Source organism: Choristoneura fumiferana, chromosome 21, assembly GCF_025370935.1.
Source record: "Choristoneura fumiferana chromosome 21, NRCan_CFum_1, whole genome shotgun sequence".
In the NCBI taxonomy this organism is placed as follows: domain Eukaryota; kingdom Metazoa; phylum Arthropoda; class Insecta; order Lepidoptera; family Tortricidae; genus Choristoneura; species Choristoneura fumiferana.
The window spans coordinates 15,756,084-15,768,252 of record NC_133492.1 but is presented as its reverse complement, the minus strand read 5'-3'; the positions used below and the strand labels follow the sequence as shown (position 1 = coordinate 15,768,252).

The following is a 12,169-nucleotide window of genomic DNA, read 5'->3' as shown; positions in this document are numbered from 1 at the left end:
TGCAATAATTCATCAGATAAAAACACGTTTAGGAATGTTTCGGTTTTATGTCATGGATACTTATTATTACAATATTAACTTTACCTTTACATGCATACTTGGCTATATTTGGAAGATGATAAAAATAATGGTTAGTGGGTATGCTATTTATTTACTAAGAAACTGGGCACTTAGTCTAAGCATAGGTATTTCATTTAAAAATACTTTTAATTAAATTACTATTAGTCGCCATTATATAGATTTCAGAGCGGCCAAGGTGGTCAAAAATTTCGGCACATGCACTTTATTATTAAGGTATTAGAGTTCATGTATATCTTAGCCGCTCCGAATTATCTGATGGTTCCTGTACATACTTATATCATCATATAAGATCATATATTTGAAAAGAAACTTGCATTTGAAAATGTTAAGTTTCTACTTACAAGAAACATACACACACATGTATGTATAACATCTACTTACTTGGAAAAGTTGAAAACCCTCGACATTGTCGAAATAATATTGTGACAATTAAGTTAAAGCACAGAATAAGTGGTTTGTTTACGTTGGTTTTCATGAAACCACTTTGATATAATAAATTAATTTTAATACTTCTGGTTTGTTAGAAAATCTGGTAGCATGGTGCACGGTTGTGTTGCGCTGAAGATGAGTTCCGGTTGAGTTCGAAACGCGTCAGTGTAGAGTGGTGTGATAGATGGGTTTGTGTGATTCGTGTGTGTTCTTACAGTGTGGAAGTGGAGGAACTGCATGAACGCGCATAGTGCATAAACGTAGCTAACATAAGGTCGCGGATGAGCAAAGTAATTGTTTTAGTTCATTGATATGGACCCCGCAAAGCAACGCCTGATTCAATAAATTATATAAATTTGTGGCACAGATCATGGCGATCAGCCTTAAAAAAACTCATAAAAATCAGGGTTTTATTTACATACTTATTTCATTGCATGTTTCAGAAAAGCATTATATACCTCGGCGAAAAGTGGTGTTGCCAGCCTCATACCTATCCGGGCCCGCTACGCTTAACCCCTTATTTCCCGGCCTCTGTAGTAATAGAATGTACAAATTTTCAGTTTACTTTTCTTTCTACTAAGAAGTTGTCACGTTACCACTTTGACGTTACTGACTGTTACCGAGATACGAAAATTCTGATTAGATAGTTACTAACTAAAACAACGCAAAATTGCATTACATTGCGGCGCCTGGACAATCACTCACACTTCTTACGCCCGGCGACCCCGTAATATAACGCCAGTTATGCGACTTCCTCGCATCAAACATCGTATCGCAATTGAACTCGCTTGACCTCACCGCCCCTAACTTCTGCCTCCCTAGTACGCGTTCCCAGTGCATCAGCGCGGCGTGCACGTCGTCAACTGCTCGCGCGTGTTTGAAACGTTGTTTTACGTCTTCAAACGTCTGGCGCCCCGGGACGACTTGTGGCGAAGGGTCTACTTCCATGGCAGCGATATGAACTCGTTGCACAGGTGAGTTGAGAGATCAAAGATTTAGTAGCATAGACGCGACGCCGTAACCTAAGTAAGCAACTTAGGCAAAATTAAAAAACTCCAGTTACTGTCGTTTCAAACTTTACCCCGTAAGCCGATAAACCGATTTTAATTAAACTTAGCCAAGAATCATCTCAATTAAACTAGCTTTTTATATCTTGACGGGAATACCTAAATCGCCATAACAGCGCAAGCGCCCAAAATAACTGATTGGTACTTTATTTGTCCTATACTTGGCTACTTTGGCTAGTGTATTATTTTTTAACCTTTCCCTGTATGACGGTTCTACCCACCTTGTGGCCGTGGCCGCCAAGCTTCTATAAGTGGCACACGTGGCATAGTAACTAAATCGGTGTACTGCCGTTTCGGCAAAATATTTTTCGCCAAATTTCACTTCCCAAAAAACTTATTGCAGTAGTTTAATTTCCCAAACTAATCTTTAGCATATTTAAATTTCGCATACATATTTGGTCAAATTATCATTTGGCATAATTTTACATTGTCAAGCCGTAAAATTGCGATAAATGATTTTTTGCCAAATGATAATTTGAGTAAAATATTTTGGGATGTGATACTTTGGCAAAAAAAAAATTGCCCATAGGCACATTAGTAATCCAATTAAATCATATAAATTTGGAACACTTTTTGATCCGGATAATTAATCAAATAGATTCGCTTTGCTATCAAGCTGCAATAAGTGCCCACATAAGAAAAGGCATATGGCTGGTCTATGACATCAAATCAAGCCTTGGTGGCCTAGTAGTTTGACTTATTGCCTCTCAGTCGTGGGTTTGAGCCCAGGCTAGCACCACTGAGTTTTTCGGAATTTATGTGATAAATTACATTTGTAATTGACCACAAGCCTTACGTGAAGGAAAACATCGTGAGGAAACCTATACACACGGGAAAATAAATTAAAAGTGTGTGTAAAGTTCCCAATTCGCACCAGGTCCGCGTGAGAACTACGGCCTAAGCCAGCCCTGTGCTCTGCATTAGACATATAATTACCTAGATGATGATGTCAAATAGTTAGGTGCTCAGATATTTAACCAAAAATTACCTTCAGCTTCTGTTACCCAGGTACATAGACCCTGAGTGTCTGCCGACCAGGTATGGGGGAAAGCGGCAGCCCACCTCCCTGTACACCTGGCTCACCAAGGTCAAACAGTACAAGAATAAGAGCTTCGATGACGACATCAGCCAGCTGGGGTACTCATGCGACTATTACGAGTAGAGACCAACTTAGTATTACGATACTTTGCATAAAATATGCCGATCGATCATCAACGGATTCAGTACCCCTAGTGTAAGTTTTCGGTTACAAAATACGTGTCGATCACGTTCGCGTAAAATCTCAATTTGTATGGAAACACGAACATCGCAAACGTTCCACTAGAGGCGCTGTTCGTGTTTCCATACAAATTGAGATTTTATCGCGAACGCGATCGAGACGTATTTTGTAGCCGAAAACTTACACTAGGGGCACAGTAATTACTAAACAAGTCTTGTTCTCGTATTAATGGCCACTGCCTGTAAAGAAATCATGATTTAGTTGTTTCACTAGATTTAAGCTTGACAGCTCCTTAAAACTGAGCTTAACACTTTAATTTTAAATTAAATTTGTAAATTATTTATTTCAGTAATCACTTGGCATATTTACCTGTGCTTTTCTGTTAATAACTCAACTTAGTAAATTATTTATTTCATTAATTACTGTAGATTCACTATGTCATTGTGTTACTGATTTTTAACCATACAGCATAGAACTTGGAACAGATTTATAAAGCTAGTTATTATTGTGTAATTTTGACCATTTGTAATTTGGGCCAATCAACTATTTTACCCACACTTTGGGCGTCTCCTGCGATACCAAAATTGTCTCTGACGTTACCAAAAAACCGTACTTCCAACAAGATATTTCACGGTTTAATAGGTTGAACTTACGTAGGATGGCATGTATTCATGTACACCATCTATTAAATTACAGAAAAAACATGTTTACTTACAAAAATCTGTAATTGTTTGAAAAATGTCGCGGACAGATTAGTGTGGGTAAAAAAGTTGATTGGCCCATTTACCTATGTAATTAACAGATTATTATCAATAGAAATTTTTTTTCATACAACGCGTACGCAGTATACTTCATGTTGTAAATTATTTTCGTAAATATAGAAGTTTAGGTTATGACTAACATTATAAATGCGAAAGTGTGTGTGTTTGTATGTTTGTCCGTCTTTCACGTCTAAACGGAGCGACGGATCGACGTGATTTGAAGGGTCCACGGAAAGAACATGCCTAGTCACCTTTTTTTTAAATTGAGATTTTAACCTCAAAATCTAGAGCTCACAAAGTACTATGACTTACCACTGAATTAAATAATCTGAAAACAATATAAAATCTATATTTTTTTATCTTTTAAATAAATGGTAACCATAGGAATTGTGACTAACTTTCAAACCGCTATAACTCAAAAAGTTGCTTAGGTGACTAGACACGTTCTTTCCGTTGACCCTTCATTTTTGGCATAGAGATAGATTATGGGCCACAGAGTGATATAGGCTACTTTTATCCCGGAAAATGCTCAGTTTCCAAGGGATCAGCGCGCAATAACCGAATTCTATGCGAAGCCTAGTAATATTTATAATCAGTTAATTGCCTTGTTATTATTAGAAGAGGCCTTTGTCCCAGCGATAGGACACAAATATCACCCAATAAATAAATAATAATAATAATGGAGCCGTGGTGGCCTAGTGGTTTGACCTATCGCCTCTCAAGCAGAGGGTCGTGGGTTCAAACCCCGGCTCGCACCTCTGAGTTTTTCGAAATTCATGTGCGGAATTACATTTGAAATTTACCACGAGCTTTGCGATGAAGGAAAACATCGTGAGGAAACCTGCACAAACCTGCGAAGCAATTCAATGGTGTGTGTGAAGTTCCCAATCCGCACTGGGCCCGCGTGGGAACTATGGCCCAAGCCCTCTTGTTCTGAGAGGAGGCCTCTGCCCAGCAGTGGGACGTATATAGGCTGGGACTGGGATGAAATAAATAATATTTTGATTGCTCAACAATATAGAAAGTAAGGAAAGAAATAACTATTTAATATAAAGTAGTCAAAATACACACACAGGATTTATCACGTATAAGTACACGAATAATATTTACCTCGACTTTTCGACCACATTACAGTGGCCGTGGTCACTAGAACTACCCGTACCCGTGTGTGGTATTTTGACTATGAGTGAAAATCACGAAGGTTTAAAACGTTACAATATAAGGTAGTTTTTTTAAGTACTATGTTTAAAAATATTTTTGTATACATATATACTTTTGTAACTGCGGCGTATTTATTACTTATTAAATATAAATAAATTAAGTAACTCCTACCTTTAAGATGTCTTACAAAAATAAAGTTATTTTGTGAACTCTGTTTTTAATTATACTTTCGTACCAACTGCAATCAATTTTGTCCATCTCGTCAGTCCCGAGATTATACATAGAACGTATACTCGTAATAATCATGGATTTTGTGCTTGGTATAAGCGAGTATATACTATGCTTTACCAAAACCTAGTAGAACGGACAACGCCATCTGTTGATCACTTGAGAAAATAAGCTAATAAGTGATTTTGTTAGCAATTTAAACAATGACCGTGAGTGCTTTGTTTGTCAATAAATACATGTGTATACACATAACATAAATAAAGCTTTAGTAGTGGCACGTAATCCCAATATAAGTAACATACATACGTTGAGGTCATTATTGGACGCTAGAATTTATGATGGCGTGTCATGCCATTTTTGGCTCAAATGCTACGAACCACCATCCACCACCATCCCAGCCTATATACGTCCCACTGCTGGGCACAGGCCTCCTCTCAGAAAAAGAGGGCTTGGGTCATAGTTCCCACGCGGGCCCAGTGCGGATTGGGAACTTCGCACCACCACTAGGCTACGAACAAATGATATTATTTGTTCGTAGCTCAAATGTTGGAAATCACATTTAACCGACTTCAGTCGAATATTGTATAACAATTCGATTGCAATAAACAAAAAAAAAACAAAAAAAACATGTATGGAAAAATATTTTTAAGCAAATATTATGTTATAATATCTGTGTTAAAGGAAGGAAAAACGAGAAAATGCCTGGTGTTGATAAAATAGTCTGAACAAAGCACCATGCAACCGCGACAAAAGGTACTACAAAGAAATATTTAATGAATCAGTATCAGTCATAATATGAGTGACCAACGGTGCTGGCTGGGTCATCGCGTGTGAGGAATACTGATAACCCTTATCCATACTGTTTGTCTGTTGACAGTCAGTGCGGCCACCCGTTGCGAGCTATGCGGTCCTGATACAGTAAAATATAATATGTTTAAATTATGTGATTTCTGTGGATTGGTTTATGGAATTATACCATAATTTATAAGGTTTGTATTTTTTATGTCCTGATAATTTAATAGCGTGATTATTTTACGATTCCTATAAAATTATTCATTTTATTCGCTCTTTTTTCGGTGAAAAGGATTGATGAACTACTATTATGACGACCAGATGGCCTAGTGGTTAGAGAACCTGACTACGAAGCTTGAGGTCCCGGGTTCGATTCCCGTGTCGGGGCAGATATTTGTATGAAAAATACGAATGTTTGTTCTCGGGTCTTGGGTGTTTAATATGTATTTAAGTATGTATCTATCTATATAATTATATTTATCCGTTGCTTAGTACCCATTACACAAGCTTTGCTCAGCTTACTTTGGGACTAGGTCAATAGGTGTGAATTGTCCCTTGATATTTATTTATTTATTTATTGACAATTATAACGCTCCTCCTCGCTCGCTCCGCTCGTCGTCGTACCTAATTTTCCGGTGCCAAATTGTCAGTAAAAGTTATATTGCTATGAGAATGAGTATCGTCTACGCACGCTCTAATTAATTTGCTGTGCAGTCAGTATTTTTTGCGGTGCAGTCAGTACTTTCGATGTGATTGTAGTATGTGTATATTGTAGATTGATGTATATTTTTGAATTATCTGCAATACTAGTTTTGCTAAACATTCAGTTTATTTGTATTGATTTAATTTATTTGATGTAAATAATTAGAATAAATTGATAGGCAATTATTTATTTGATGTGCAATTAATAATTTTCCTGTTATTTTTGTATCGATGAATTGAAATTTTATTCGATTTAATCTATGTTAAAGAATGCAAGAAGTGAAGTAAAGTCCAGTTTTTTCTTTGTTTCACGAACAATAAAATCCTTAGATTAGTTAGCACTTAGTCACTGAACTGTAGATAATAAAGACCTACTAAGTACGTTTTCCGCACACAACAAATGCTTAATTATTATTGTAAACTCATTAGTGCTACTTTGAGAACATCTTTGAGCTATTTGACCATTTATATGCTGCGCAAAAGTAATAATTTTAAAAATAATAGAGACAGAACTCCCTTATTAAAGTGTACAAAGCGGATAATAGAGGAATTAAACATTTCCATACAAAATTGTTGCCAAAATGTGCAAATCTGCAATGTGTGTAAATATTATTCTTTATTAGCGTGGTAAGTCCCGCCCGGGTATGGTAAGTTATAAATATGCCTGTTACGTAGAAAATTACGCATCTGTTTAATTTCTATTCTTTAGTACATGAGGCAATTTCATAATTCCATAAAATAAAATGTACCTAAAGAAAAAAAATCGACTACATTTTTTGACAGAGGAGTGGCTGAAATTAGTATCCATGTGGATGTTTGAGATGCATTTAATCTCTATGCATCGTTAAGGTTCAAAGCTATATAGCGCTCGGGTAGTTCCTATTTATTTATTTATGATTTCATAAAGATTTTTTTTTAATTAACACGCGGATAGGCAAGAGATCCAATTGCGTCCGGAATGCCAAATACTTTTTGTTTAAAAAAATCTTAGACTTCATTAAATAAATGCGAATCGAAAAACAAATAGTTTGTAAGTTTTCTTAACAAGTAGCTCGTCATTCTCTTCAAATGTATTTCTTAATACGTAATAATGAATGTCATGACAATCAATGGATCGAAAACATCATTATCAAAACCTAATTAAGGTAAATTACGATTATGATATATCCGTCCAGTACACTCAGGTGTTGAACAATATATCACCAGTATCATTACATTATCTATCATATCACAGACCCAGTGGCATATTTAATCTGATTTATAAAATTATAACATTCGTTGGTTACTTTCAGTTGAAATGCCGTTTATTGATATAGCATTTCAAGCGGATACCAGCAGATACGAGGATGCTGATTTCGAAGAGTACGCGAGGCGGAACTGTGGCGAGAATCCAGACACCAGGGATGCAGCCATAGAGGAGCTAAGGCGTTTACTAGAGGGTTGGTTGCTAGTTGGTAGTCAGTAGAAATAGTGTAGTGACTAGTTCGATATACCAAGAGCACATATTTACGAGGAGATGGATTTGCTCTATAAGTTTTCGGATTGCAGATAAGGGAGAGTGCCGCCCGCGACGGAATGACGACGCCTACCTGTTGCGGTTTCTGAGATGTCGGGGATTTATTCCCGCTTTGGCTCACCGATTGGTAAGGGAAAAATAGTTTTTCATCACACTTGCTCGTCAATGATGTTATTCTATGCCTGTATACTAAAGGACATTAACCTCAATTGTTCCCGCGGGAACAATGGATTTACGTATAGTTTTTCTCCCCAAGGGAGTTATGATATGACTTTAGTTTTAAAAAGTTAGTAGGTACGTCATTTCGGACTAAAGAGGTTTCAAGTCAGCCAACCTTTTATTTCCCTCTTTAAAACTTAGCTATGACCCAATTTTACCCCATAAAAATTGGCCACGCTTCATGAAACTTCGTTATTTTTATATTTTAAATTTATGTCTGTCTGTATGTCTGTCTGTCCGTCCGCGGCTTTGCTCAGGGACTACCGATCAATGCTAGAAAGCTGTAATTTTGCACGAATATATATGTAAATATATATTCATGTTCGTGCCTATGCCGACATAAAAAGCAATTTCGGATTTTTTTTTACAGTTCCATCTAGACGTAAAGTGGGGGTGTGATTCTTTTTTCTCATCCAACCTTGTAGTGTGGGGTATCGTTGGATAGGTCTTTTAAAACGAATACGGAGTTTCTGAAACGATTTTTCGATTCAGTGATTAGTTTGCATAATATTCAACTTTAAAGTGCAAATTTTCATTAAAATCGAGCGTCCTCCCTCCACCTCTAAAATCTAAACCGGTGGGTGCAAAATTTTGAAAAAAATCAGGATGGTAGTAAGTATATCAAACTTACAAGGAAAACTATAACGGTTAAGTTTTCCTGAGAATATTAGCAGTTATAGCAGCCTGAGGTATGAAAAAAGTATACCTAAACCTGGAATATTCCGTATAAAATTCCAGATCCTTACAAAATATTTACTTAATTTTTTCGTAATGACTACGGAAACCTATTAAGGGCGTGTCCGACACGCTCTTGGCCGGTTTTTTTATACATAAAGCGTACATATCAGTCTCAAATGCTTAGAAAATCCGCCACACCACATCCTAACGTATGTAGGATTGCAACATATAAAAGATTTGCTCCGATTTCCCTTCGGCTCGTCACGATTTGTTACATCCGTCGAAACGTGGGCAGCAATAGAAGTGGCTCTTGTAATGCAAGTGGTGTAAAGGAAAACTCTTTACTTTACTTCCACTAACAGAAATATAGTATTTGTGAAGGTTTGTACGTTTGAGACTTACTTTTCACTCAAACACACGGTAGATGACACTTAAAAAAAAATAGTAGTTTTAGTCGGTATATAAGTATATAATTAATCATAATTGATTCATAAAAACATCCAGTTACACAAACTGGATATTTGCAGATTGGATTACAAATTACAATACAAGTAGGTATGGTCAACAAAAAATCTGCAATTATTAAAAATAAAACACTGATTTATTTAAACAAAAATTTCTCTGTGTGTGCTTACCTGTTTTCTGTATCGTTCACTATTTCTGGTGTATAATAAAGCGTCATGTTATTATAAAACATAGGTTCAATCAACTAAGCCATCATCTAATTTTCGCTTTATTCTATTGTTATAAGTAAATCTACATACAGAAAAATCAACACAATCCATTCTGCTCTATGAATAATAAAATAACTAATATAAAATGACACAATTTAATTTGTATTGTTTTTCCGTTCTAGATGGTGCGCTACGAAGATTTCCGTTTAAATAATTCGTATCTGTACGACTACAAACCCTTTGGCCTCCAAGAGGTGAAAGGAGTTTTTTCCTGCACACTTCCTGACAACCCTGACAACGGCCGCATCACTATTATGAAAATTGGTAATTACAAACTTACTGTTTCGTCTTAGACCGGCGCCACCGTCAATGTATCACCGGGTTTCTTCCTTACATCAAAAGTAGTTCCATTTTTCGCCACTCGTACGAACAAGTTTGTAATAGGCGCGAATTCCAAAAAAAGAGCATCTACGAAAATAATTGCCTATCATTATTGATTGCATTTACCGGTAATACCTGTATCTCTTTATATTTCAAGGTAAATGGGACATGGACTCGACACCGGCTAAGGACTTAATGCGGTGCGCGTGCCTCTTGGAAGAGATATGTGTGATGCAACCAAGGCTGCAGATACTAGGCGTTACCATAGTAATAGACCTCCAAGGGTTAAGCTTGAGGCACGCAAGACATTTGAACTTGAAAATGGCTAATCAATTCGTCAGTTTATTGGGGGTATGTTGGTATAAAACTTCCAGTATGGTAGCTATAATTAATACATAGGTGTTTTTAAATTCTTCCTGAAAATATCTTGGAAAGTGGTTCGGTTAGTTAGACTCATTGTCCTTGGTTAGACTGAACACCCTCATAAATATTTTGAGCCTAGTTAATTGTAATCAACAAAATATTTTTTATAGATTTATGTACATACAAAGAGTATGTGTAGTGTCAAATGAGTGACTACACTTTTTAACCCCCGACGCAAAAAGAGGGGTGTTATTTATAAGTTTGACCACTATGTGTTGTTCGTCTGTCTGTGGCACCGTAGCTCTTAAACGGGTGGACCGATTTGAATGCGGTTTTTTATTTGAAAGCAGGTTTTCTAGCGATGGTTCGTAGACATGTTTTATCAAAATTGGTTCAGCCGTTTTTGAGATATTGAACTTTAAAGTGAAAGTCGGGGGTTTTCCAACTTTTTGTGAGTCAAACATAACGTAAGCATGGCCATTCAATCAGTCAAACCAACCCGGACAAACAAATATTCTGGAAGAATTAGAAAAAAACCTGTTAATTTAATAACAGAAGATCATATTCATTGCCTACTTCGTTTTTTTTTAGAGGAAAGACCAACAGAAAAAACTGAAATATTGAAGACTCCAACCAATTTTGAAAATATATTTTTCGTAGGATGCATAAAAGCGCCTATATGATTAAATAGCAATAAAAAAACATTCCCTCTACGAGAATTTTGCTTATATGTCGGAATCCAATGTCCGGGAGCCGGACGCTTGCGCCACCACGCATTCTCTTTTCGTTTTGTGGCGATGTTGCCCATCAAAACTAAGACAACTAAACCCGACATACTAGGCAATCATAAATACTAAGGTATAAGGTAATTCCAATGGCAGCTTTCGAACTTCGTATTCGTAGTCGATTCGGTTTTGTGACGGTATTGCCCATCGAAACTAAGATGGATAAACCCGACATACTAGGCAATCATAAATTACAAGAAGTTAATGTTTGTTTTGCTTGAGATTTTGCTGGAGTTTCTTTTACACCTCTTTTACACATACATCCGTATTTCCAAAAATCTTGTCTCCTTCTTCTGAGGTTTACTAGAAGAGACAAGCTGTATCAATGAATTTTGTATATGAATGAATGAAGCGAAGCGAAGCGACACAATGTCAGTTCCGAGAAACGGTTGCCGCCGACCACTAAAGGGTTAAGTTGCAACATCAAAGTTACTAGGCATTCATAACATTGCAGGCGTCGTTCCCGCTCTTTCTTCGAGGCTTACACATAATCAACTCGAACTGGCTCTTCAACTCAATATTGCCAATGTTCAAGCAATTTGTTCCTAAAGCCGGTTGGGAGAGAATCCATTTTCATGGATCCAGTTTAGAATCACTTCACAAACAAATTCAACCCCAGTTTTTGCCGCCAGAGTATGGCGGCCATTGTGAGTATGTCGTCACATGTGAAGAGTGGCTTTCAAAGATTGAAATATACAAAGACGAATTTATGGTCAAGGATTTGGAAGACTTGGGGTATCAAATTGACTGTAATGAGAATAAATTGCATTTTACATTTACACAATAATTATGCATTTTTTTTACAAATTAATAAGACTGAAATGTGCCAATTTTTTAAAATGTAATTTACCAAATGGGTTTTGAAATAAATGTATTTTTATAAAGACTATTTATTTTATTTCAAATTAAGTAATATATTTGTGTCATAATTTTTGTCCACAGCGTTTACACTAAGTATTGTGTGATTTATGTGTCGCACTGATAGACAAGTTAGGGAAAGGTAGCCTTGGCTTATCGGTGATACTTGGTAATTCGGTAATTCGGTGATACAGCGTTATAATCTTACGCGTATAACCCGATTTCTAGCATCAAAAGTGATAGCTGCCATTTATT

General features: G+C 36.5%; 2 protein-coding genes across 4 annotated transcripts in view; both read left to right on the top strand.

The window, feature by feature from the left end:
* LOC141440015 (clavesin-1-like) overlaps positions 1-4,927 on the top strand; it is a 30,499-nt gene extending 25,572 nt beyond the window's left edge. Inside the window, exons 6-7 of the mRNA XM_074104473.1 lie at positions 1,333-1,484; positions 2,586-4,927. Of these exons, the coding sequence (XP_073960574.1) occupies positions 1,333-1,484; positions 2,586-2,739 (306 nt within the window). The 3' untranslated portion in view covers positions 2,740-4,927. The remainder of the gene's footprint in view (positions 1-1,332; positions 1,485-2,585) is intronic.
* A 596-nt stretch (positions 4,928-5,523) lies between these two features.
* LOC141439688 (alpha-tocopherol transfer protein-like) lies at positions 5,524-11,942 on the top strand. 3 transcript variants are annotated; one of them, XM_074104037.1, is made up of 6 exons: positions 5,524-5,935; positions 7,733-7,879; positions 7,989-8,083; positions 9,710-9,851; positions 10,066-10,259; positions 10,863-11,942. In XM_074104037.1, exons 2-6 carry the CDS (start codon positions 7,738-7,740, stop codon positions 10,893-10,895), a joined length of 606 nt encoding a protein of 201 aa, XP_073960138.1. In that variant the 5' UTR covers positions 5,524-5,935; positions 7,733-7,737; the 3' UTR covers positions 10,896-11,942. The 3 variants fall into 3 exon arrangements, with proteins under 3 accessions (XP_073960138.1, XP_073960136.1, XP_073960137.1); XM_074104035.1 differs by having other exon boundaries at positions 5,528-5,935; positions 11,511-11,942; XM_074104036.1 differs by lacking the exon at positions 5,524-5,935 and adding an exon at positions 6,652-7,067 and having other exon boundaries at positions 11,511-11,942.
* The last annotated feature ends 227 nt before the right edge of the window (positions 11,943-12,169 follow it).